Source organism: Sebastes umbrosus, chromosome 6 (genome assembly GCF_015220745.1).
Source record: "Sebastes umbrosus isolate fSebUmb1 chromosome 6, fSebUmb1.pri, whole genome shotgun sequence".
Lineage (NCBI taxonomy): Eukaryota > Metazoa > Chordata > Actinopteri > Perciformes > Sebastidae > Sebastes > Sebastes umbrosus.
Genome location: NC_051274.1, coordinates 24,588,049 through 24,614,614, shown reverse-complemented (window position 1 = coordinate 24,614,614; position 26,566 = coordinate 24,588,049). Strand labels below are relative to the sequence as shown.

The 26,566-nt window shown below is 40.0% G+C and overlaps 3 protein-coding genes across 3 annotated transcripts; 1 reads left to right on the top strand and 2 right to left on the bottom strand.

Annotated features, from left to right (window-relative positions):
* The first annotated feature begins 4,427 nt into the window (after positions 1-4,427).
* Positions 4,428-9,919, top strand: LOC119489261 (transmembrane protein 198-like). The gene is made up of 5 exons (XM_037771496.1): positions 4,428-4,674; positions 6,181-6,478; positions 8,629-9,204; positions 9,313-9,440; positions 9,540-9,919. Exons 2-5 carry the CDS (start codon positions 6,325-6,327, stop codon positions 9,687-9,689), a joined length of 1,008 nt encoding a protein of 335 aa, XP_037627424.1. The 5' UTR covers positions 4,428-4,674; positions 6,181-6,324; the 3' UTR covers positions 9,690-9,919.
* A 368-nt stretch (positions 9,920-10,287) lies between these two features.
* LOC119489287 (matrix metalloproteinase-19-like) lies at positions 10,288-15,335 on the bottom strand. Its single transcript, XM_037771523.1, has 9 exons — positions 15,107-15,335; positions 14,479-14,567; positions 14,233-14,363; positions 13,939-14,151; positions 13,050-13,295; positions 12,871-12,969; positions 12,586-12,750; positions 11,168-11,295; positions 10,288-11,082 (listed from the first exon to the last, which is right to left on the bottom strand). Exons 1-9 carry the CDS (start codon positions 15,221-15,223, stop codon positions 10,849-10,851), a joined length of 1,422 nt encoding a protein of 473 aa, XP_037627451.1. The 5' UTR covers positions 15,224-15,335; the 3' UTR covers positions 10,288-10,848.
* A 2,220-nt stretch (positions 15,336-17,555) lies between these two features.
* Positions 17,556-23,018, bottom strand: pym1 (PYM homolog 1, exon junction complex associated factor). The gene is made up of 3 exons (XM_037773646.1): positions 22,729-23,018; positions 19,263-19,356; positions 17,556-18,783 (listed from the first exon to the last, which is right to left on the bottom strand). Exons 1-3 carry the CDS (start codon positions 22,757-22,759, stop codon positions 18,285-18,287), a joined length of 624 nt encoding a protein of 207 aa, XP_037629574.1. The 5' UTR covers positions 22,760-23,018; the 3' UTR covers positions 17,556-18,284.
* Positions 23,019-26,566: the final 3,548 nt, after the last annotated feature.

The following is a 26,566-nucleotide window of genomic DNA, read 5'->3' as shown; positions in this document are numbered from 1 at the left end:
CAAGCACCAAGTAGAGTCCTCGAGAGACGTAACCGAAGATCCTGCATTTATTTTGTTTTTATAAGGGGTGTTCCCATTGTTTTTCTTTATTTTATTAATTTATTTATTGGGAACAACACACATTAAAAAACATCAATATGTTGTAAATGTGTCAGATTTTTGCCAAAAAAGGGCAAAAAAGAGCTCTTTTCATATTGACAAAATGTATGTACAGTATATGAGAAACAGTGCTGCATTCACAGCATATTGGAAAAATGGAACTTAACTTGACAGCAGGCCTTCAATTTTGAATACAAGATAAAACAACAGATTCAAATAGAAAATAGAAAAAGAGTAACTGAACTTGTTTTCGCTTGAACTTCTCACCTTACTGCAGTGATGTAAAAGTGTACTCCTGGACCCTGTGACATCCCTGTTGGATGTGGTTCCAGGTGCAACCAATACACAAAGTCTGTTTTTTATCAAAGCATATTCAATTATAGTCGGTATTCCTGACTTCCAATCTAAATGCATCCCAGTACATCTGCTCGGGAAAACATGCAGCACGCCGTAAATTGATGTTTGTATGGCAAGTATACATACACAAGCATAGATAGCGAAGAGTAACGGCATATAAAGTAGCCAACTTTGAATTAAACAAGAATATATTTCTAAAAATCTCATTTAAGACTTTTTAAGAATCTGCAGCAAGTAAATGGTAAACGGACTTGCGTTATATAGCGCTTTTATTCTAGTCTTCCGACCACGCAAAGCGCTTTACACTACGTGAGTATTCACACACACATTCATACAGTGATGGCAGAAGCTGCCATGCAAGGTGCCAACTTTGCCCATCAGGATCTAATCTAAATACTCATTCACACACCGATGGCTATGCCTTCGGGAGTAATTTGGGGTTAAGTGTCTTGCTCAAGGACACATCGACATGTGACCCGGAGCAGCCGGGGATCAAACCACCGACCTTCCAATTGGTGGACGACCTGCTTTACCCTCTGAACCACAGCTGCCCGCAAGTAGTAGACTAGAACCGCATGCTCGCAAAGACTGAATGGAAATGGAAATAGCAGCTATAACATTGTTACAGCACGTTTCACAACACAAACACTGCTTTAAACACAACATAAAGTAAAAAAAGATGATAAGGTAATTCACTCTGTGTGCTGCCATCTTGCTGAGAGGTCAGGTTTGCTTATGTCGGCGAACTCGGGCTAGATACATTTTGCCCGAGTTTGACTTGGAATTCCAACTTGAATGGCTGTTCCATTGTACTTTTCCGTACTTTTTGGAGGTAGTTTTTTTCCGAATTCCAAGTACAATGGATTGCAGCATATGTCTTAATCCTGATGGCGTCATAGTGATGTCATCAAGGTTGGGCTTGAAGACTATGACTCAGGTATGGGTATTACTATTCATAATGTTAAATGTTGGGTCCAAATATTAACCATTGTTTTTATTAATCTGTCTCTCATAACTTTATGGAAATGCAATATAATAAAATTGCTGCAGCGCCCCTTTAAAGGTACTATAAGTAACTTTCATTAGGTCCTTGTTATTAATGACATCCGTGGCAGTTAAGTGAACTGCAGTCAGCCTCCTGTTGCTCCGTAGGCGTGATCGATCATCCTGGGCATCGGCCAAAACATTGACGTGACATTACATTACAATCATATATCACTGTTACTCTCTGTAATGTCTAATCTCCATGATACTGACTAGCTCGCCATTTGCAGATTACTTCATCAGCTAACGTTACGAAGCAAAACCGTCCCAAGTTCTTTACACAGAAATCAGTCCACAGGCGGTTATAGGCAACCGAGAAAATCAGGGAAGGTCTCAGTTTATAAGTTACAATCTGTTCACACAATGGTAATACAAAGCATTAATACATGTAAATTGTTACATATAGTACCTTTAATGACAAAACTAAAACAATACTGGTTCATATAAAACTGTGGGCAGCTCTGTTTCTGTCAGATGTCTATAGGTACTTCAAAACATTATGTTGTGACTTTATTTTGGGATCTTACTGGCCCCTAGAGGCTAAAAGCTGTTGTATCATACAGCATACATGTACATCTGGGTTCCTCCAGCTAAAGTAGGACACTGAATCACACAGTCTTGACTTGAACCAACAATGCTTACAGTCTTTATTATCACTCAAACATTGTCCATCAGTGGTGGAAGAACTACTTTTATTGAAGTAAAGGCTCTTAATTAGTATTGTACACTGTGGTACTGCTACTAGTAAAGTAGTGGAATAGAAGTACAAAGTAGCATATACTGCAAATACACAATTAAGTGCCATCATAACGCACTTGAGTAAATGCACTTAGTTACTTTCCACCACGTTGCCAGTTGTTACTGTCAATCAAAGCTTGCCTCATACTTTAAATTCACAAACCTCAATATCTTGAGGTCAGAGGTCAACGGACCCCTTTGAACCCCCTAACTTGTGAGCATTATTTAGACCCCCTAGCATGACATGGTTGGTACTAATGGATTCCTTAGGTTTTCTAGCTTCATATGATACCAGTATCTTAAGACTGAGCCCGCTACAGCCTCTTAAAGACAGTAATGTTGGCCACCGGCGATCACGGGGGTCTCAGAGGAATTGTTTTGTTAGGGGTGCTGAGATGAAATTTAGGTGTGCTTGAACACCTCTCTAAAAATAGTCTCTCATTCAGGGAACCTACTGGTGTTGTTGTTGGCACCCACAATCTCAAGAGGGTTGATGAAGGAAAAACAAGATACATTGAAAAGAGACACAAACACCATGTTATGTGACTGTAGAAAATGGTAATGACAGTTCTAGCTGGTGTCCCACAGGGGGGGCTATTGCTCTTTGTCATTTGCACCAACAGCCTGGATTTATTGTGAAATATGCCCATGATCTTCTCTCATACTCTGAGCCAGAAATCTCCAATTCAGTAGCATCTACATACACCAAACTTTCCAGTTTCATTCCTCTCTATATTCTGAAGGATTATAGAGAGGGATTTGTTCATTCATAGCCTGATTCATACAACATTTAATTCCTAAAAACATGGCAAAAATTATTATTTTTTGGCTGTTGACAGTATTTTCTAAATATATGGAGTGATACAAAAGATATATCCAAAATCCTCTCTGTGAAAAACGTTGACTCTTATATGGCAACAAAATGAAACAAGAATTTTGAACCTGGCTTCATACAATGTTCAGGTTTCGGTTCTGGAAGTGTAAGCAAAATATCGCATATTTAATAGGATAATGCCTCATTTGCATATTTAAAGAGGACCTATCATGCTTATTTTCCGGTGCATACTCCGCTCTAACTAGCTTTGTTAGCGGGCGCGCCAAACTAGCCGTTATGCAAATGTTTTACTTGGTGACATCACCACGTTACAGAGGAGAAGGCGTGACTTCAAGCAGGGCGTTTTGGGCAGTTCAGGAGCAGTGTTTCTGTGGGGGAGAGTAACTCCCTTTGGCTCGGATTTAAGACTTTGTAACCTTGCAGACCTTTTTTTGTGAGCGTCTGTGGGCCTAGTTTTTGCGGTAAGAATTTTTTCGGCTCATTCAGCATGTTGAATTGGTAGTGGCGCCCATCAGTGAGAGAAATCACTCTGATTGGCTGTTCAGCTTAAACGAATCGAGTGCACGAGAACAGGAAATGGAAGTGAGGAAAGCAAGCCAACGAGTAAAGTCAAGAGGAAAAACACAGAAGGCTCTTCTCATTTTTCATCTCATCTGATCATTCCAATACACGGATATTTTCACAACAACATGGCCCTCTGGAATGAAGCTAAGTGGTGAGTGAGAGCGGTGTGAAAATGGTCGGCAAACACCACTTTGTTTCATGTACGTATCATAACAATCCGCCGTCCTCGGTCTTCCGGTTTCCCTTTTTGAATGACAAATACAGACTATCGTGACCTGCTGGTAGGGAGAGTTATTTCATCTCATGCAGGCGCAGAACATACGCGCTAACTGGCCGTCGGCTGTAGTCTTTGCGGTGTGTTCAGGGGCAATTTTTTGGTGACGTGAGGCGACCCAACGGTTGGGTGTCGGGGTTGATGTGTCCGGGCCTTTACATGTACAAAAAGTTATATTACACATTAAAAGAAAGGGGGAAAAGCACAAAAACATAATAGGTCCCCTTTAAACAACATTTCAGAAATCTTGTTATACTAAAAAATAATTCCCTTAATGTAAGCAATCAACTGGGGAAGTTTCATAGTGATATCTATTAGTTTAAAAGATTACCCCATTCACCTGTTGTGTCTCCTGTTAAATGAGATTCTGAACGTCCCAGAAGAAACGACATGTTAGGGGTCAATATCCCTTTAACTGAAGCCACCTTTGACCTTAGTTAAAAGTGCCACATGGAGTGGAATAAAGCTCTGACGTGGCGATGCAGAGACAAAGTGGAGGCTCCAGTAGGATCATGGGTAGTGAGAGCTGAACTTGGACTTGGCAGAAGCAGCCGCCCACTGTCACTGGGAGCAGATGGCCTCCCTCTCAGAGTCAGCTGTTCACATGAGCTCAGGTCTGACGCTCAGTCTCACAGCTCACAGAGGGAACAACAGACTCATCACAGCTCACTCCCTGTTGGCTTTACATGAACTTTACAAACTACCTCTGAAGATTTCTCTGTTGAAGCTCACATTTACTCTGTGAAGACATGCCTCATTCCAGGTAGGCCTCTGAAATATTACTTCTTCATTTCATGCTTTTATTTTAGAGCTGTTATTGCATATTTTGTTGTGAAACTCTTTGATCTTGTAGATATTAACAGTCACATATTGTAGAAAGAAGAACATCCTCCACAGAGCAGTCAATCATTTCTATTTTACCTGAAACCAGTTAGAAAGTGTAAGTGTTTTGGTGTTTCTCACGCTCACCTTTATAAGAGGACGCATAGTTGAGATAAACAGGAAGGAGGATCATTCACCTGCTGAAGCTCCTGTAATCCCATTTGCTGACCGTGAGATCTGATAAGGTCCTTAACAGCATTAAACTGAAGCTGGACGCTGTGAACCAACACAGTAGGAGTGTGTATACGTGATGCACGTCTTTACACTGTTAGATTTTTAGCCTCATTCAGTTAAAAAAAAAATTATTCACAATGATTTATTTAAATTTATAAGTGATGCAAAGCTGTTACCAGTGGTGAGAAGTACATTTAGTTAAGTATTTGTACTTCACAATTTTGACATACTGTATTTCCCTTTTCTTATACTTCTATTCTACAACAATTGAGAGGCAAATATTGTACTTTTTATTCCACTTATCTGTTAACTTTGGTCACCAGTTATCTTGCAGATGCAGATTAATAATACAAAATGTAATAAGCAAATAGGTTGAAATAAGACTTTATTGATTACCAGATATAAGAATAAATAAACTGATGCATCAGTAATTATAATCCAATAATATTCTGAAATAAGCAATTCTGCATAATTAGTACTTTAGGTTTTGGTACCTACTTAGGGTATATCGTGATACTGATACTTTTGTACTTTCATTTAAATAATATTTGAAATGCAAGACTTTACTTGTAACGTATACAATTTAGTATTGCTAGTAATAATAATAATATCTTTATTAATTTATATAGCACCTTTCAAAAACAAAGTTACAAAGTGCTTTACAATGAAAACAATATAAAAGTACCAGAACTTAAGATATAAACAAGATAAAATCATTTAAATAGTTACAATATTATACCATCAGTTAAGAAAAAGTAGATCTGAGTACTTCTTCCACCACTTCATTTCTTTATTGGGTGTTAGATATCTTGTATTGTTGTTGTTGAGCTGTTTTTGTTTTTGTTATATTATTCATTAAACGGAGTACCTCAGAACAATGACCTGTATGACCACCATAAGCCACGAGGTCATTTCCTCATCTGCGTCCTGTTCTTGAACAAAAGAACCAGGAAAGAGAGACGTTAAACTCAGAGGGGATCCCCAGTTTCCTTCTCTGGTTCCTGAACGGGAAATTGGTACATGGGAAAGAGCAATATATCCTCTCATATTAAAAAACTTAAGATTAATACTTTTGAAGGATTACTCCCCAGGTTGCTCGCAAGACTTGATGATTAATAACTCTCAAGTAAGCAGCCGGGACAATAAACTGAAAAGAGATGACTTCTATGTTACCATGGAAGCTAAACAAAAAAACAATCTCCTCTCTTTGCAGGTGCACAACAGGAAACAGTTCAAGTCCTTCGTTCAGGAGCTTCCTCTTTCCCTGAATGCCACATGCAGGATGTTCCAATTTCCCCCCGTCAACGAACAAACACCAACCTGCACACAGCAACAGAAGTAAAACTAATCCTCCAAGATGGACGTCACTTCACTCTATGTTACTGAGGAGCCAGGAGCTGGCTTAGCTGAGGTGGACATATGCACGCTTGAGATTAATATCAAGTATGAAATCATCCCATCTATTGTCTGCTCTGTTTGCCTCTCATTCGGCCTCATCTACACCTTTTTCGGTATGTATTCATGACACCAGAACTAATATTAAATGTGAACAAAGTATAGCAGTAAAGACGGGCTACTTAAATTTCAATATGTCCCTGCTGTCACTGCTTTCGTATAAATGTTTCATTAGCTCACCTGATGGCGTAAACCCACAGTGGCAGATGTCTGAAAGCTGTCAGGGTTTTAAAGGTGGATAAGCACAAAGCTGGAGGAGGCAGATGGGAAGTCCTCTGTCTGAATTTGACACAAGCAGCATTAATAAAGAGCCACCTGTTGCACTGTTGGAGAGAAGCTCTTGTTAGTTCTGACAGCAATGTTGTATTTTCTACGTTCCAGGTAGTCACACTGGAGAAAAGGCCAATTAAAAAATAAATCAATAAATACAAGGTGCTTTTGCCCGTGGAGCAACTCCATGTCTGAAAAATGAAGCCAACGCTGTAGTGCCTTAAACTTGCATTCTTTCTAATAGCCAGCAGGGGGCGACTCCTCTGGTTGCAAAAAGAAGTCTGATTGTATAGAAGTCTATGAGAAAATGACCCTACTTCTCACTTGATTTATTACCTCAGTAGACATTGTAAACATGAGTTTATGGTCTCAATCGCTAGTTTCAAGTCTTCTTCAATACAGCATGATGTTCATTTAGTAAATTGTGGTCCCATTTAGAGTCAAATAGACCATAAAGCAGGGGATGCTTTAGGGCATGGCTACCTTGTGATTGACAGGTCGCTACCTGTCCAGTCTGGGAGTTGTACGTGTTTTGGTCTTAGAACTTTAACCCTTTCACAGTGTGTTCTCAGTTCATGAAAGTTAATTATAACATTTTGGTCGCCTGAAAGTATCTTATTCAGCGTATTATTTAGCTCCACCCTCTTGTGTCATTTCTGGTTGCAAAAAAAACAACATTAGCTCCCCAAAAAAGCAATATGAGGCTTTCTCTGTTTTCACTGAAAATATGTGGACACAAATCTTATAAACACAAACTGAAGTGTGTCCTATGGACCTAAAACATGTGACATTATGCAAACACACATGCTGCCAAAGTCTGCGTTCCCAGTAACTCTTGCCTGTAATGGATTGTCTGACTGTAAATAATTAATCATTTTAAGAAAAACAGCAGTTTCAGTGGTGCAGGCGAAGGCAGTTTGTCAGTTGCTCTGATATTCTTCCCATTAAAAATGTTAATGACAGATGTTGGAGCTGGACATGAATACTGGAACAAATTCACTTGTGAAATGTATTTCAGCAATGTGTGACCCATCAACATCAGGCAGGTTCTTCCACGCAGCTCAGTGAGATTTCAGTTAAGTTAAGAAACCAGTGAAAGAACTGCAGCAGTGGTAACTGTTCATCAGTGTTTGAGCAGTTACATGTATACGCCTGTGAGGACAATCAGAATCAATCCAATAGTACACATTTGTAGGTTTTAAAGTGGACTTCCCAACTCGTCACATGTTTACGCCTTTGTCAGACCCCTCGGCGTCACTTTTTCCATCGCACTAAGCATGTGCTTAATGAACCCTCGGCAACACATCTCGGTCGCAGTAAACACATGCTTAATGTTGTGAATTCAACAAAAACACTTGCTTAGGATTAGGCAACAAAACCACTAAGTTAAGTTTAAGAAAAAACAACATAGTACAGTGAAAATGTGTCTCGACGTCGGCTAGTCCGAATCAGAGTTAAATTGATACTCTCCCACTCATGTTAACCTGTCGTTTACCTGAATCCATCTCAACAAATGCCCACGCAAGCAGCCTGCGTTTTGGTTTTGGAAAAGGTCCGAGACCACCTCTCGCAAGCGGTCTCAGTCCGGTTGTTTGGTCCGCAGCAGAGTACGATTACGGCGTTCACAACCGCCCAAATGAACTGCACCAGAGGTTGATTAAAGCGGACTAAATGTTGGCTTGTGAGAGGTAACGAAAACACAACGATTCTTATTTTCAGGTGATTATACACTAAAGAAAACATACTTATTAATATTATATTAATCTAAAGCCAATAGATCCCTAAAAGCTACACACTGTTCCTTTAACAAGTCAGTTTGGCTCATTTAGAGTTACAGTCAAAGTAATCATATAATTTATTTGAATACATGGATGAGGAGATGATACAGAACCTGTTTTTAAAATCAAGTCTAATTATGTTTTATTCTACATTTCAGGATACCGCTGCTTCAAGATGGTCATGTTCTTCTCTGGCTTCATGTTTAGCTCAGCAGTCGTTCTCCTGTTGTACCACAAGGAGCCCCTGTTGGATGCCCAGCTGGGGTCAGAGACAAAGGCGGGCATCGGCCTGGGCGTGGGCGTGCTCTGCGGGCTGATGACCATGCTGGTGTCCACGCTAGGACTCATCATCAGCGGCCTACAGCTGGGGAGCCTGCTTTCCCTCGCCATCCTGGTGGTCGTCGGACAGTTTTACAGCCTTAATCCAGTGTGGGTGCCTCTCACCGTTGTACTGGTCACCAGCGTTGTCGCTGCTCTCTTCACGCTCCAGTGGCAGAAACTGTTCACCATCATCTACACATCTGTATTTGGAGCGACAACTGTGATGCTGGGTGTGGATTACCTGGTGGGGACATTTACGCTGCCAGATCAAGTGTATGATGTGTTTTATCAAGTCGCCCCACGTCCATTCTGCTGGTTTAACTGGGCGATCACTGGGATATGGCCTGTTATGGGTCTGATAGGTGTGTTGGTGCAATGGTGGTTTACTGCCAAAGGAATCTCACACACAGAAGGTGAGTTTAATTCAATCTGCACTTATGGATTAATTCAAGGCTGTTTTAATGTTAGATATAAGCTCCTTCTGTGATGTCATATACTCATCCTTTATTGATGCTTCCCAGCTGCACACAAAAACCAGAAGAAGCATGCCAAGAAGCACAGTTGTAGAGAGTCAAGGCGAAGACCTCAACCATACCGTCAGCGCAGGCCTCCACTGCTGAAACGCTACGCTGGGGACGTCCTGGCGCCGGTCAGTGGCTCGGATTCGAATTAATCATTCATAATCTATAGCCCTGACAATCAATGTTCGATGATATAACAACGTGTCTTTCTCCTGTCTGCCTTTCAGAGTTATCTCCAGAGCCTTCAGGAGCGCCAGAATGGAACAGGCTCGTCCACCAGCAGCATCAGCACCATCACACATACTCTGATTGACTTTGACTTTGAGACGGGCTCCATGGTGCCTCTGACCGCGGCGTCGCCGGTCTATTCATTCTGAAGGAACACGGCTTCTTCAGATACTCGTCAACATGCTCAGAGATAAATCCCCTGAATGATGACAACACAACATACACAGTCATCATCACTTCCTTTTTATCTCAGTTTTATCTCACGGACACTTTGTATTTCACGGTCGAGGTGTTTTCTTTCAAAGGATCTTTTATTCTCCAAATACTATGTACCATGTGTCTAGATTACCCTTACAAAAAAGAAGTTCATTCAAGTGTTCTATTGGTGTACTTCTTTTAAACTTAAAATAAGAGCGTATGCTTTCAGTTCACTTTTTATGTACTTAAAAGTGATATACTTAACAAAATTGTACTTAAGTATACATGGCTTATACTGACAAGTATACAGAAGAGTTCAAGTACACTTGGCTTATACTGAAAAGTACAGAAACGTATATTTGGCTAAGTACTATAAGTTAACTGAAAGAAAACTTACAAGTATACAGTAAAAACTATTAAACTAGTAGTTTACTGAGAGTATACTTTAAAGTGTTCTTTCATAAACAAAAAAGTGGGCTACAAGTATATAACAGTATACCTATAAATTCACTTGTAGTATAGTTTATATTATAGTTGCAGTACAAAATACAACTTGGATGTAAACTAGTTGTGTACTCAAAGTTTATTTAAAGTATATTTAAATGTATACTTTTATAAACTAAAAAGTGGGCCAATTTAGTCCCAAGATGTATTGAAGTAGTACACTTAAAAGTATACTACTAGTACATTGATACTAGTATACTTATTGCATAAAGTATCCTTGGGAATATACTTGAACTGAGTTTACTTCGTATAATAAACTTGAGGTATACTTCTTTTTGTAAGGGTCGACTGGGTTGTAATTCTTCTGAAGTTCAAATGTAACGGGTTATAAACAATGAATTCAACATATGCAGTTAAATTAAGGAGATAAATGGAGACTGTTGGACAATAAACCAATAAATCACTGATGTAAAAAGAAATATTACAACATGCAAATATTAATTTGTTCTCGATTTCATGCAGACTTTGCCTCAAAAATATTAATAATTAATAATAATTCCTCACACGAGGAATTCAGGGTTAAAATAAATAAGCATCTCTCTGCTGTTACACTGAATCATTGTGCAGGATAAAGTTTATGTCAACTCCCCGGTGGCCTCTGGTGGCTCAGTCGTCACACTGCATCCAGTGTGTGGCCGTGCTCAGAGCCTTCTCCACTGATCGGTGGTGCTGGTTTACACGCCAGTACTGGGTGCCTTTAAACAAGTAGATATGTCCGTCTGTCCATGTGAATGCAGCATCAGTGTTGCTGGGCGCCCCGTGGAAGAGTTGTCCAACAGGTTTGGGATATGAACTGAAGTCTGACGGGCCAATTTCATCCCACTGCCAGTATCCAGAGCCCTGAAATAACATAAATGAAAGAAAATGAAAGAGACATTCAACAATCTCAAAATAGACAGAAAGAAATATTGTGTTTTGCACTTACTTTGAAAAAGATAATTTTTCTGTTCTTATTGAAGTACAAGGCTGAGTCAATGTTAGCAGGGATGTTGGTCAAGCGTTTGGGGAAACCATGGTCAAGTTTGAAGCCTGAGTATCTCCATATTTTGTCTTCTGTGAAAGAACATTTGGAGAGAAGAAAGCTTTTCTTTCAGCACTGTAATTTTAAAATGTTAAAGGGGATATATCATGCTCATTTCAAGGTTCATACTTGTGTTTTGGGTTTTCTACTTTCTACTTTTAAACAAGACTCGGTCAAAACTGAGTATATGGCTGGACCGTGTATACGGTCAGTCTGTGAATTTGTGGCTAAATTGTTACACAAATAGTTAGTGGTCATGTCTATAATGTTAAATCCACTAATGGTACGTGTCTACAGCCTCTGTCCTTTCTGTGCTTCCCATTCATTGTCTGTGTAAAGCAGCTGTGCAATGCATTCTGGTAGCGTGGCAATTCGAGAGACGAGGTGTCAAGTTGGCCGCTCCTCATTTGCATAAAGTTGAGCTCTAGGCTACTTTATGCAAATCAAGGGCGTCCGAACCGGCACAACTCGTCACCTCTGGAAACTCCCGAGAAACTTTTAAACTAACCGTTGTCGATTTAAAATAAAGACAGATTCAGCAACTGCATGGCTTATTTCTTACAGAAAATGTTTTCAAAAACACATTTTGGTGAACTGTTTTCGTGATATAAGAGAAGAAAGTTTCCAAACGAGCCACCATGTTGATTCCAGTTTGAAAGCTTGGAGCAGCAGCCCACGAGCAAAGTACGTATATTGATACTCGGGAAAACATTCAACCAATCAGGTGCCGAGTGCCCTGTGTCTAGTGGCAGCCCATCAAGCATCCAATGCTGGGAAGCAAGGTGATCACTCGCGCAGGTGAGTGGAACCGCTGACACACACCCCCTGAAAATGTAAACAAAGGACTATTCCTGCCTTTTCATTTTGAAAGAGTTCAGCTGCGTTGTAGGGCTCGCCCTCTGCGGTCCAGCCAAAAACACATTATTCTGTCTGAATATACCTGTATTCACCCTTTGTGTGAAACGCTCAGTTTTAGCATCTGTCTCTTTAAGAGCCCCTCCCGATTAAGCCCAGTCTGCTCTGATTGGCTTGCAAGAAAAATATGGTGCACCTTTGCAAAGGTAGCTCTCAAGCTGTGGGTGATATATTCTAATGAGCCTGCATGTGACACAGGAAGGGGAGCCAAATCTGAATGACTTGTTGAATCACATGTTTTCTGATCTCGGCAGCCTACAAAAAACTGTCTGGGTTGTCTTATTTCACAAATGTATGAGCACAAGCACTGAAAATGTGAGTTTTTCATGATATGTACTCTTTAGTATCCTGCCAGCATCGTACATCACACCCTTGTGAGATTTTTTTTAAACTAGAAATGAATCCACCTTTCAGAAAATAGGATTTGCTGGTCCGCTGAGAGTGAACAGCTGCATTGAGGCTCCCTGGCAGCTCCTTCCACAGCGCAGAGATCAGGATGGGAGTGTTGTAGCCAGAGCTGGACACCGTCCACACATACTGACCACTGAAGAAATACGTCTTACGCAAAGGACCTGCAGGCACACAATGCAGGAGAAAACATAGCTGTAAGTAGATACATCTCCCAAATGATTGAATATCAAAATACAAAGGCATGTTTTATTTATTGAGTGCAGTGTGACAGCATCAGATACCCAACATTACTGCATCCACTGTGGCCCTGCAAGGATCTGGTATAACTCCTGGCACCGAGTGACTTGGCTTTCTGGATGGAGGAGTCTTCTCTGGCTTTCCTGAAAAGCGATAACATTGCACATTGCATTAAATATACTTTAAAGATCACTCTGACACTGTGACTCTATTCTGACATTACCGTATAATGCCTGGATCCCTCGTATGTCATCCGAATGCAGTTTGAAGTCTGAGCGGTATCCGTTGTAAACAGGTCCCATCAGTGCGCTGTGGTGTTGCGAGTGGCCCAGGCCGAGAGCGTGGCCGATCTCGTGGGCTGCAACAATCCTCAGGTTATAGCCGGAGGTCTTCCCCTCTGTCCACACTTCATCTGCGTCGAAATGCACCATGCCTGACTCAGGGGCGTCAGCGTGGGCTAAAACACGACCTGAAGACAAAGCAAGAATTCTTCAAATCATTGTTTCATCTGACAGCAAAAGTTCATAAATTCAGCAGATTAGACTGTTATCAGGCAATTATCGGAGGTTATATAAGCCCCATAGATGTGGGTCAGTAGGGCCCTGCTACACCCACTAGTAGGTTTTATCATCTATTCACATGGTAGATCACCAAAAGAAGGTATAAAAGAAGACGACAGCGACCTCTAGCGACTGTAGTAATTATGACAGGAGTGGAAGTAAGGCACTGTAGTATACAGCAACGTATTCTCATACAATGGTTCGTACGATATCTCAAGAAAATTTTTCCTGCGAAATGTCCAGCAACACCTGTCAATTTCCGTCTTCACAGGAAACAACTTCCTTAGTTTTAGGCAAGAAAACAAATTAGTTAGGTTTAGGAAAAGGTCGACTTGGTAAGGTTTAGGCAAAAAACTACTTAATTAGGTTTAAGCAACAAAACTACTTAGTTAGGTTTAGGCAAGAAAACTACTTGGTTAGGTTTAGGAAAAGGTCAACTTGGTTAGGTTTAGGCAAAAAACGACTTAATTAGGTTTAAGCAACAAAACTACTTAGTTAGGTTTAGGCAAGAAAACTACTTAGTTAGGTTTAGGAAACATCCAGGGATCCTACCTCTTCCATCAAAGGGAACTGAACACGTCTTGTCTTTCCTGTGAAAGGCGATTTTGATGTCCGCTCGTCCTCCTCGCAGCTCCTTGAACCTTAAAGGTGACACGTCGCTCCAGTACTTAAATGCACTCTGGATGGCCAAACGGGTCTTTGTCTGACCCAAATCAGGGGTGTAACTATAGATGCGGTAGGTCAGCATCTTCTTCTTCCAGTGACCTGTTCAATTAGGAAACATTTAATATGACTTTTTACACACATTCATCAATCTGTATGTCTAATATGAATGTAGTTACCCACCCATGACTCGATATTTAAGAGATCTGTCATTGAAAGAGTCTTCCAGTCCACACCGAGGTTTGTTCATCATCGCCAGAGTGGCTGAATCTAGTTTTCCTGATAGTTGCAGGTTTGTCGCTTTCTGAAAGATTCTGACATTCAAAGAAAAGAAATAGAGAAACAAACCTTGGGTAAAGGTAAAACAAAACAGAGGGAAACATGTCTAGCTACCTTCATAAATAGTTAAAACTGATGAAATATGGTCACCTTAGGGCTTCCACTATCTCCTCAGGTGGATGGTTTCGGCCTTTACCGTCCAGTGGGATGTGAAGATAGCCATACTTCCTTAAATACGCCTAAAGAAAGAACACTAATTATGGAAGTGAAAATGTACTCCAAGACCAGCATTCACAATTTTACTTTGAAGTAAAAGTACCAAGTTTTAGCAATAAACTGTACTCATTACGCAGAATATTATCGTATTATTTGACCATTATTACATCTATTTTACATGTATTTTACATGTAAGCAGTACTTTAATGGTGTAATTGATTGAGGTCGAGCTTATACTTTATATAATATTGGGTAGTTATCCTTTAACTCAAATTTAACCCCAAATCATCCAAAGATAGTCGTGATCGATTTGAACCTTCCTAATGAAACAAGCAACGTCACAATGATTTGTAATGTTTTACAGCTGAAAACATTTCTTCCTCTTCTTGTAAAACAAAATACTTCACTGCAGTATGGACAGTTCCACAACAGTGTTACTAAGCAGCTTTTAAACTGCACAGAATATTCAGTTGCAAGACTCAAAATCATGGACATTGTTTAAGTGCTGCTTCCAAGAAATACTTGACATTACATACATTTTAGCTTTTCTACATTTTCTTACCACCGCTTCTGTAAACTCTTCTCTGCTCAGGGCGACGGATGAAGCTGCTGTCAGCAGAACAAGAAGAACCATTAACTCCAGCCTGTATTCCATTTTCCGGTTTGGGTCTTTTTCCATCACTCTCGGTCAAATAAAAACTTTTCAACTGATAAACAAGTTCTGGGTCTCTTAAGTAGCGCTGAAGACTGCAGTTCCTCCATCGACAGCCATCCTCCGAGTATCAGTCCTCCCTGCGTCAGAGCTGATGTTTTAGTTTAGGGATTCAGTTTTTATACCGTCAAGTGTCTGTTGGGACCTGCCTCAAAGCCACATAATAAACCTTTTACAAGGAATGTGAAGTGTGGAAGACCAAAACCAACACATATTTCAGACACCAACAGCATGTTCACGCCTTCTTACAAACATCGTTTAAAGCCATTTGTCTAGGAAGTGTTTAAGAATAACTTACGAGTCATTTTGTTTACGACAAAGGAAGCAAATAAATGTAAGTATTAACAAAAAAAGGAGATTATCTACTCACCATGTATTAAAGGTGATAACTTATAACCATTTATGTCATTGATATTTAATTAAGTTACAATAGTTTGTAGGTGAATTATTTTCCAGACGACATGAATTAAAGTCTGTACCCGAAATACTGCTTGATGTATGAAACATCTACAATATTCAAACATAAATCATAAAAACATTTTCCACTTCATGGTTATAGCTCTATGAGGAAAACAACTAACCGCACTTCCTCTATGAGACAACAGCTAATTATATTGTTCTCAATGTAGAAGCCCATTCAAGGAAAAACAATGACGCCCCCATGTAACCATCGCTACAAATCGTCCTCTGAATGGAGACAGAGAACGCCTCCTTGAACACGGAGAGATCACTCAGACATACTTAAAACGATTACAGTTGAACCACGGGTTCAATTTGAATTCCAAAAACACTGGAAAAAACTTTGGTTAGTTACTTTTGTTTAGTTTTCACCAAAGTCACAAAATAGCACAAACAAACTAACCGATCGTGGCAGCGTTAGACCAGCAACCCCCGTGTTCTGGGAGGAGAAATTACAGGTTTCTTCAATTTAGTCTGGTGGCTTTGGCGAAAGCATAGATAACAGCTTCAGTTCCCCATTGGAAAGGGCTGTCTGACGGCAAGGTAAAGCAGCGAAAATGTTCTAAACATAGTGTACACTTAAACTGATGTTAATTGTTTTAAGTGAGCCTTTCTTTTTAGTGGCTAAAATATGTTTTGCTGCCGGCCCCGTCCACAGCAGTACATAACTTTGCTTCCATGTGGTAACTCCCATCTGTTTCTCCAAACTGGAAGCGTGCCGACCGTCATCTACTGTAGATAATACACCGACTATGGATTGGAAGTACCTCATACAACCCCACTTCAAAAAACCCGAACTATCCCTTTAAACTGTGTCCCAATTCCCAAACTACACTAAGCTGCTCTCATAATTTGAGAATTACAAAATTAAGTATACTCAATAAAATACGCTTGATTTTTTCAAATATGCTTTTGATGTAAACTATTCTCCCACAATACAATGGACAAAGGAAAGGGAGGTGGTTAAGATTTAAATTTAAAGAAATTGTGTATGGCGGTGAGTTCGCTCCAGAAAGATCTAAGAAAAGAAAAACTAAACTTGGAAAACCATTTTGCTTTCGTGAAGTTTAATGGAAGGTCTGCAGTAGCAGTTTAATTGTCGACGATGATGATGGTGCACGTATTGTATCATTTCCTGTTAGTATAGAACAGTAGGGTATGTTGATTTCTTGTTTACCAACTGCAGAAAATGAATACTTTACTAAGGGAAGTATAGTATGTACTGTTTAGAAGTAGTTTGTGGTATGAAATCAGGACATAAAATTAATTTTAAGGGGCACTTTTTTATTTTACATGTTTTCTTTTCCTTTCCATCTTTTTGCAAGTGCATGACAAACTTGCTGGAGTTGCCTTTTAAGTGGTGCCAAACCGGCTTAACACAGTTGCAAGAAATTCCCTTTACTTTAGAAGCTGTTTGCAAAAATCACCACATTTCATTTCATTATACTAGAAGCAAAAGCATTAGTCTAACATATTACATTAAAGGATTCTAGTGGCTTCTTTCTTTATTCTTCTTATTGTCCATTTGATCCTACTGAAAGCGTAAATATTTAAAAAACGTCAAAAACGTTGTTGGGGACTATTTTCAGCTGCGTATTAATACACATTTGGTGTTCTAATAGTGAGCAGGACGGTGTATGTGGGATCAACTCAAAGTAACTACAGTGTCCGTGTCCATGTCCATCACCAGGTGCTACAGTGTGGCTCATTGATGTATTTTATTGTGTTTTTAATATATATATATATTTGTTTTAACAATGCAGCTCAATGGCACAAAGAAATAAAACTCTATCAAGCTTTGGCTACAGAGACGATTCTTGTCGGTACGATCAATTCATTATTGTTTTTAGTCTTTTTATGAGATTTGTTGACAACAGGAAAATATACAATATCACCAGCCTTATCCTTTAAGTGTTTTTTCAAAATATCCAATGACACCAAAATATAGATTTGTTTTCCAAAATAACATCCCAGTAATTCAGTTCAGAATACTTGTTCACTCTACCACTAAAAAGTAATATGAGAAACATTTTACGCAGCATGTAGTTTTAATTAATGTAATGACTGTATAAACAGTGGCTCAACATCAGTGCGACTACAAGAGGCCCATTCAATCGTTTACAAAGAAATGTTCATTCTTAAGAGCAGACAAGTCAACAAACTATATTCTCTTAAACAGAAAATATTGTACGTGTAAGTAATACCTGATGCTATGAAAGGTACAAAATGGAAAGGACAGACACGCACAAAAAACAATTCACAATGATGTCTTTAAAAGATATTTAAAAATGAGAGGCCTGGCCGATACAAGTGTATGAGCAGGAGTCATATTGTTATCTGGAGAACAGGCCGGTCAGTTCTGAAGGTGTGATGCTACATGGACATCCTGTCGTTCTCTGCTTGAAAGGCGCCGGGACTGTGTTCAAACCAGAGCTCATGATGAATATCAAATAGGTAGAATATGTTTAATGGAAGCCATGATCACAAAGCTGCAAAGGTCCCTTCCCTGTCTTTCAGTATGTAGTTTGTGTGTTTAGTCTGTCCGATTCTTCCGCTTTCCTTTATTGCTTCAAGAATCACGCTCAAGCTGCTGTAACTCATCCCGTAGGGCCGCAACCCGACCCAGCTTTTCCAACTGATCCTTTGTTGGCTCTGTTATTTCCCCCGAGTCCACTTTCTGCTTCAATTCCTCAACTTGCCGCAGCTTCTTTTTCAGGTTTTTGATCTTCTTGGCCTTTTCTGCTGAGGAATCATCGGGAGAGGAGACTGAAACCGGCGCCGCCGTCTTGTTTGAAGACTCGCCGCTCTCCGAAATGGACACGTTCTCGACAGCGTCGGTCACCGAGTCCACGTCCGCGTCTCCGTCCCCGTCCCCGTGCTGCTGCTGTTTTCGTTTTTCTTTACGTTTCATGTTGCGTTTGGCAGCCTTTGAGAGACCGGCTGTCTCGCTGTCCCCGCTACCCGGGATCTTTTGCTGCTGCTGCTTTGTCTGACCTTCTTCGGACGGGTTCATTCCAGGTGGCAGGTCTGGTTTGCTCTTGAAAAACTTCACATACTTGTTTTCATAGCTGAAAAGGCAAGAAACAGACACACAAGATTAAAAACTGAAGTGAGAGGATAAAAAGGACTTCCCACTTGATGAATATCGGCTCATTCTAATCGGTCAGAGCATCCCTGCTTGGTGCAATACTACCTTTGCTTTTCATAATGGCCATTTAATTTCATTATAAATATAATTAATATTTATTTTAGACAGAAAAAGGTTAAGAAGCGTGTGCTCATTCGTAAATAATAATAATAATAAATTACAATTAAAAGCCGGTACTCAATTTATGGAGCATCATTTTCCACAACACTGTCGTGCAAGTATTTCAGAATAAAAGCACAACAAATGAAGAAATTCTGTCTGAAAATTTGCTTCCAAGCCCAGCGCTCTTCCCCTGGGCCTGATTCACAGGTGCTGCTCATGATGGCAGTGTGGCCCGGTCGTAAGATTATGATTTATACATTCTGTGTACAACTGTAGGAGAGGAAGAACTGCACTTACACTGGTACTTCTTCCTGCGGGGTATAACCATCCTTCACCCGCCGCGGCTTCCTCCACGTTCCATCAGGTCGCTGAGTGGAAGCGATGTATTTCCCTGAAGAGCAACAGGTACAACATTTTAGAGAGTACTGATATGTTTGAATGAATTAAACTGCAAATTTTAAGCCAGCTGACCTTTATATTATCCTGTTGGGGCTGGCTCTGACTGTCATCATGACAAAGAAAATATCCCCTTTAGTTATTGCTCTGCATGCTTATAAACTATTTCAATAACTTTCTAAATTTTAATCTTATGTTCTTTTCCAAGGACTACAGATGAAAAATAGCCTTTCGGCTACATTGTTTATTAATGTGTACCGTCCCTGTCACATAAATAAAAAAACTGGACGCAGTGGAAGCTGTGCAGCTCCAAGGCCCCATCCAGCTTATTTTATAAATGGAGAATCTTGCCAGTTGCCACATTAATATAATGATATAATGCAGTGCACACACATCACTGCCACACTAATCTGGAACAGTTTAAAACTCCAAAACTGTGTTGTTAAATATTAGCTGGAATTGCACTAAATAGCTGACATGTTATTGTTATCTGGGAGATGACTTTTATGAGCATTATGTTAGGTAATTTCTGGTCAATCATATAGCCAAGTACACTAAAAGACATAATCATAAGCATGGGAACATTTGCACCAATAAGGTACATCAATAATTCATTTCAACAGAAATATTTTATATGTAGGCTGTTTGGACAATGCATTTATTAACTATTTTACTGCAACATATTGAACAATAATATCAGCATTTACCGCAGCACTTCTGAACAACACTATTCTAGATGTTATTAAAAGGGATAATGTACAGCGAGCCGGTGATTGTTGAGAAATAAACCCCGACAGGGCGATGTGGCATGCGTTGTAGTGTCATGAAGGGCTGCTGTAAGTTACAGACGTCACTGTGCATGTTGACTTTAAAAAAACCCAAAGCTTCAAATCTTTTTTGGCATAAAAAAACCCAAAGAAAACTCTAAAGATTCATGATTGAGGCTTTATCCAACCCAGCACTAGTTTGACAAGCTATTAGGGCTGCACGATTATGGCCAAAATGATAATCACAATTATTTTGATCAATGTTGAGATCACGATTACTCCTTGATTTTAGGGACAAAATAATTTTATTGCACTTTCACATTTGAATAAACAAAGCACTGCTTTCACTGCTTTCACTTCCATGTTGTGCTACATTCCTGCTAATGTACAAATCTTTGCATCAACATAAGACTGGTCCTTATTCACAGTGCATCTCCTAGAAGCAAAATAAAATTGTACCAAAACTTTTTCACCTAATATTAAATCAACAGAGCACTGCTTTCACTTTCACGTTGTGCTATATTCCTGATAATTAACAAATCTTTGCATGAAAATGAGACTTAAACTAAGGTTCTTCTTCACCTGAATTCAGTGCATTTTACTCTCCTACTCTGGACTGCAGCTGCAACATCCAGGAAAGTTTTCACATCTCAATCGACCCCTGCTGGCTGGCTGGCTGTTAGTCCAGGAAGTTTGAAAATTTGATATGCAGCAGAGTTTTCCACACATTTTAAACCTCAATATCGCAGTCGATCATATTCAGTTAATTGTGGGAAGCCAAAATCATGATTGCGATTATTATTCAATTAAAGCTGCAGTGAATAGAAATGGAGTTATTTTTATAAAACAGTCGCTATATACTGACAGTAGACACACTGTTAGCTGGACCTGCACACAGCTGATATATGTGACATAAAGGTTTGCAGGTAAATAAATACTGCCTCATTTTAAGGGGTCTTAAAGGGACTGTTTGTCACTTCTGACACATACACGTATACGTTATACACGTATAAATCAATCCGGGTCGGTGTCCCATGCGCTCTTGCATGTGGCTACGCTGTTCAAACTCAGACTCCAACACAAACTACACGGAAGAACCAAAACCGCAAAGTTACATCTAGTGAAGACCGTCTTGAAAAACAGTGTTGGCCGCGGTCGGAGGACGCCGGGGAGACCATAGCTTTGGTCTCCAGGGCCGGAGTCTCTGCTGTACTCTGCTCCTCTGCCTTCTTGCCTTCACCCACCGTGCTCGTTCTCGCTCAGCTCGCTCCACCTCTAGACGTGCATGCGCGCACACTACACACTGCAGAAGAGTTAGTTTAGCTCTGAGAATATCTAGTGAATGTACAGTGGACATTTGTGCAGAAATAAATGTTGCAGCTCCTCCAGACCAACAGAGGTTTCCCGTGTCTTGTGAAGTGACGGAGCTCCGCAGCGAGTTACATTATCATCTCCGACCGGGTGCCGGTGTCTCCCCTGTTCCCTCCGACCGCAGTCGGGAGGCTGAGGCAGGAAAAGCCAACACTAGGATCAACAGTGATTCATTGAGAGACCTTCGTCTGGTCAGCTAACATTACTGCCAAGCAGGTGAAATATAGAGTGATATTGTGGTTTTAGCTGACGTGTGTCACCTCACTGTTTTGAGCGATGCTCCTTTCATGTCTATGTAGAGCGAGCGCGAGCCCGACGCTGTCTTTCGTTGACTTAACGGCCACAGGTGTCGCTGTTAACAAGCATTTCTGATTCTTACAAACAGTCCCTTTAAGGCAAAAAGGTTGGGAACCACTGTAGACCATTTTAAGCAATATTGTGAACCAATAATTTAGCATTTTTATATAATTTATGCATCAATGTGACGAAGTAATTTATTTGTCAGGCATGTAATTTGAAGGATTTATGTTGGTTTATGATATCAACTGTTTCTCATTTGATTTATAGCAATATCATTATTTAAAATGACATATATATACTCTCTTACTTGTCTGTTATTGGTCCTAATTGATTAAGTAAGTCATTACAATATTTTGAACTTATCTTGCCGTTCTAGCTTGTGACTGCTTTACCATCATAATAACTCACATTAGTAATGTTAGTGGTATTTTCTCAAAGAAAACAACTTTTCACACAATATATAGTTAATAATAACTGTTGCTTTGGATGAAATATCGCGATAGTTTGACTTCTATTACAACGTGAACTCACTGGCCGTTGACAATTAGAACTAGCTAGGTAGCTAATGCTAGCTAGCTAATAAGTCAGGTTTGTTCTGCTACAAAGGTAACGTGGCTGATTAAAAACACGTACAACCCTTAAGTTACGTAAGTAACACATTAAATGTCTTCCTAACAGTAGCATATATAAATATATATCACGGTAATTTATCTAAAGGAGTGCTTTAGCTATAAGCTAACTAGCTAGAGTTAGCCGTTAGCATTAGCATTAGCTAGCAAAACAACAACGTGTGAATCAAAAGCGTCGTTATAAACACGCTGCTGTTGATCAATACTGTAACTAGAAATAAAGATAGTAGTCGGGTTGTTTAATGGAGAGGGGTTTTGTTTCAGTTAGACAAAGGTCTGGCACACATTGATCAGTCTTACCAGAATCATCTTGGATATAGGGGGTCGCCATTTCGGTGTTAACGTGTTGCTGTTGCTGCTCCTCCTCGGTACCGTCGGTCGGTCGGTAACGGTGGTAACCAAACAAACGTTCCCTCTCTCTCTCTCTCTGCTCAATTTGATCCCACACGGCAGCGAATTAACACCACTTTATTAACTCTTGTTCCCCTCGAAGTGAGAGATGTCATTGCCAGCTTCTACCTGACGGTTAATATTATTACAGTGAAGCTAAAAGATGCAGCTGAACAACCATCAACCACAACCAACAACTGTGTGAGTTATTGATGTGTAGGTCAGAAACGAGCCGGTTCAAAGAGCCGGCTCTTTTAAGTGAACGATAACAGCCGGCTCCCGTCCGAGAGACGTTTTTTTTCTTTACTTAAAGGGACTATTTGTAACTTTCAGAAATGCTTGTTAACAGTGAAACCTGTGGCTGTTAATTCAACGAAAGTCTGTGTCGGGTTCGCGCTTGCTCGCTCTAAATAAACATGAACGAGCATCGCTCAAAACAGTGAGGCGACACACGTCAGCTAAAACCACAATATCACTCTATATTTCACCTGCCGCAGGGAGACACCGGCACCCTGTCGAAGACGATAACGTTTCCCGTTACGGAACCCGTTACTTCACAAGACACGGAAAACCTTTGTTGGTCTGGAGGAGCTGCAGCATTTATTTCTGCACAAACTTCCACCTAACATTCACTAGATATTCTCAGAGCTACTAACTCTTTTGCAGTGTGGAGTGAGCGCGCGTTCACGTCTAGAGGTGGAGCGAGAACGCGCGCGGTGTGAGTGAAGACAAGCAGGCAGCGGAGCAGTGACTCCGGCCACACGCGAGCGCGCATAAGCGAGCGCGCATGGCATCCCGACCCGGCACATTTATACGCTTAAAAAGTTACAAACAGTCCCTTTAATTCAAGGCAGAACAATAGGACGATCTTCTCCGCGCCACGGGCACTCCATGCACTGACTTATGGTACGTGTCCACAGGCTCCGTCATTTCCACGCTTCCCATTCATTGTCTATGTAAGCAGCCGCACAGCAATGCATTCTGGTAGCGTGGCGTCGCGATTCGAGAAATGGAGCGTCACGACGCCCGCTCATCATTCGCATAAAGTTGATGTCTAGTCTACTTTATGTAAATCTCCGGGTGTCCGACGCGACTCGCCGCCTCTCGAAACTCCCGAGAATCTTTTAAAATGAACGATTTAGCAACTGCAAGGCTTATTTCTCACCTCAAATGTTTTCAGAAACACATTTTGGTGAACTATTTTGGTGAAATAAGAGAAAGTTTCAAACGAGCCTCCATGTTGGTCCGATTTGAAATCCAGGAGCGGACAGCCCACAAGGGAAAGCGTTTGTCCAATCAGGTGCAGCCGGAAGTATTGAAATAAAGCCGGGAAAACGTCATCGCTCAGTATTGGTCAATCATCTATCGTGTCACCGCCTAGTGGCACGCCCACCAAGTGTCCAATGTTGGGAAGCGTTGTGTCCCCTTGCGATAAAAAACGCCCCTGTGGACACGTACCATAAATGTTGTGTTAATGACGTCCGTGCGACCAATCAGGTGATGAGAGACAAGGATCATAATACCATCAAGCAGGGAGGGGCGGGGGTGCGCGGCGCGCTGACGGTCTACAGGTACAGAGCAGGAGGGAGAGGAGGAGAGAAAGAGAGAGAGAGGAGTGCGGTGCGCAAATAGCAGATAAGATGAGTGACAGTCGGAAACGAAGCAGCATGTAAAATTATGGTATTCTGGAAATTATAAGGTTTACTATAATTATATTGAATAATTTAAGTGATATATCTGCACAAGTACTAATCATAGGTCAAAACAGTGCTAAATTTGGCTGAACTATAAAATGCAGAAGTGGTAAAATGAAGAGCCGTTCGGGAGCCGAAAGAACCGGCTCTTCTTGGTGAGCTGAGCCAAATGATCTGGCTCACTAAAAAGAGCCGGAATTCCCATCACTAATAACCGGGCGATACGAAGACACAAACCGAGCGAACCCTTTTTCTTCAACTTCGGAAATGACGACGTGGATCATCATGGGTTGCCAGGTTTGGGACAGTCAACGGGTGTTTTAACACTTGATGTAAACAGCTTGTTGAAGTGGGCATCGCCCTGGAATGTAATTGAAGTACTGTACTTAAATACAAATGTAAGGGTACTTGTACATTACTTGAGTTTTTTTTCTCTTCATGCTACTTTCTACTTGTACTCCACTACATTTCGAGGGGGATATTTTACTTTTTAGCTTTAGTTACTTTGCAAAATAAGATTTTTGCATATAAGCCCATGACAATCTTATAAAATTAGGGCAGTCAATCGATTAAATTATTTAATATGATAGATGGATAGATAGATAGATAGATGTACTTTATTGATCCTAAATTGGGAAATTATTGTTTATTACAGCAGCAGGTTATTCAATCAATGCACAGGAACAGTACATAAAATGTACACGTCAACCCAAAATAAATATATCCATAGAATACAAAATATAAAGAATATTGTAATACACTGTAAAAATCCCTAACTACTACTACTAGCATAAAAAAAAATCTAAATTATAAACATAGAATAACCCACTATATACATTAGCAAGTGTGCAATAACATACTATATACATTAAAAAAGTGTGCAAGATACTATATACATTAACAAAGTATGCAAGATACTATATACATTAACAAAGTGTGCCAGATACCATATACATTAGCAAAGTGTGCAAGTTACAATGTTTTGTTCTTTAATAAAAAATAACTGAGGTAGTAAATGTGCAACTGTAGATGTGCAAAATTCAACATGTGCAAGAACATGTAATATAAATATAATATAATATTTAATATATTGCTTGGGCTCATGTGTGCAATACTAAACTATTGGACTAGCCCTTTTAAAGATGAGATCCGTAAAAACAAATGTACTGCATATAGGCTACTGCACTGAGGATTTAAACCTGTGAACAGCACATCATTTCCTACAACTTATCATGTAAGCCTGATGATGATTGTCCTGGGACCTGAGAAGTAGACATCTGTAAACCCAGTTTCTCTGTCCCAGTTCTCAAGTCAGAGACCTCTGGGACGTGGCTGCTGATCTGGCAAACAAGGCCACTTCAATGAACATAACATAAATAGTTGTTCGTCACCCAAAGAATGTCTCTAATGAAAACAATTCTTTGTGAGTCATACTCAAAAAAAGACATGTGTGCCCATTTATGCAAACTTGTTTACATTACTAGACCCAGGAAGACACGACTCCGCTTAAGCATCTTCAGTGATTACATGTCCATTTTATTTTATTTATGGTGTAAATCCCTATCTCTCAGTAAGATATGCTGTTCAACTACAAATATATGTGCATCCTCCCAGGTTGTAAAGATACCAGATTATTCAGCTCACGGATTAGATTTATTCAGCCACTTTGGTCCTTTAGCTAATGAAAAAGACATTATGAATTAATGTTTTCCTTTACATGAATCATCAGTCATTATATCTACATTGTATCAATGATTGTCTTGTTGTTTTTTGTATGTGGAGCTTTTTTATGTACTTTTTGGCTTTTTGATTTTCTATAGACCACATTTATGAGAGCATTTAATTATTGTACATATGTGTTAAAGCATCAGTAATAATATTCCAATAAAATGACATATATGGGCACACACACACACACACACACACACACACATATACTGTATGTATATGTGTGTATATTAGGGCTGTCAAAGTTAATGCGTTAAGTTAATAACTTGTTAACGCAAATTTGTTTTAATGATACTGGCATCATATGAAACTAGAAAACCTAAGGA

Excerpts from the sequence above, each read along its gene's own strand:
- LOC119489261 (XM_037771496.1), top strand. The coding sequence starts at position 6,325 with ATGGACGTCACTTCACTCTATGTTACTGAGGAGCCAGGAGCTGGCTTA. Across the intron at positions 6,479-8,628 it reads CCTCATCTACACCTTTTTCG|GATACCGCTGCTTCAAGATG; the intron begins GTATGTATTCAT and ends TCTACATTTCAG. Across the intron at positions 9,205-9,312 it reads AGGAATCTCACACACAGAAG|CTGCACACAAAAACCAGAAG; the intron begins GTGAGTTTAATT and ends GATGCTTCCCAG.
- LOC119489287 (XM_037771523.1), bottom strand. The coding sequence starts at position 15,223 with ATGGAAAAAGACCCAAACCGGAAAATGGAATACAGGCTGGAGTTAATG. Across the intron at positions 12,751-12,870 it reads AGTGGATGCAGTAATGTTGG|GTCCTTTGCGTAAGACGTAT; the intron begins GTATCTGATGCT and ends GTGTGCCTGCAG. Across the intron at positions 11,083-11,167 it reads GAAAAATTATCTTTTTCAAA|GGCTCTGGATACTGGCAGTG; the intron begins GTAAGTGCAAAA and ends ATGTTATTTCAG.
- pym1 (XM_037773646.1), bottom strand. The coding sequence starts at position 22,759 with ATGGCGACCCCCTATATCCAAGATGATTCTG. Across the intron at positions 19,357-22,728 it reads CTATATCCAAGATGATTCTG|GGAAATACATCGCTTCCACT; the intron begins GTAAGACTGATC and ends GTTGCTCTTCAG. Across the intron at positions 18,784-19,262 it reads CCGCAGGAAGAAGTACCAGT|CTATGAAAACAAGTATGTGA; the intron begins GTAAGTGCAGTT and ends TTGCCTTTTCAG.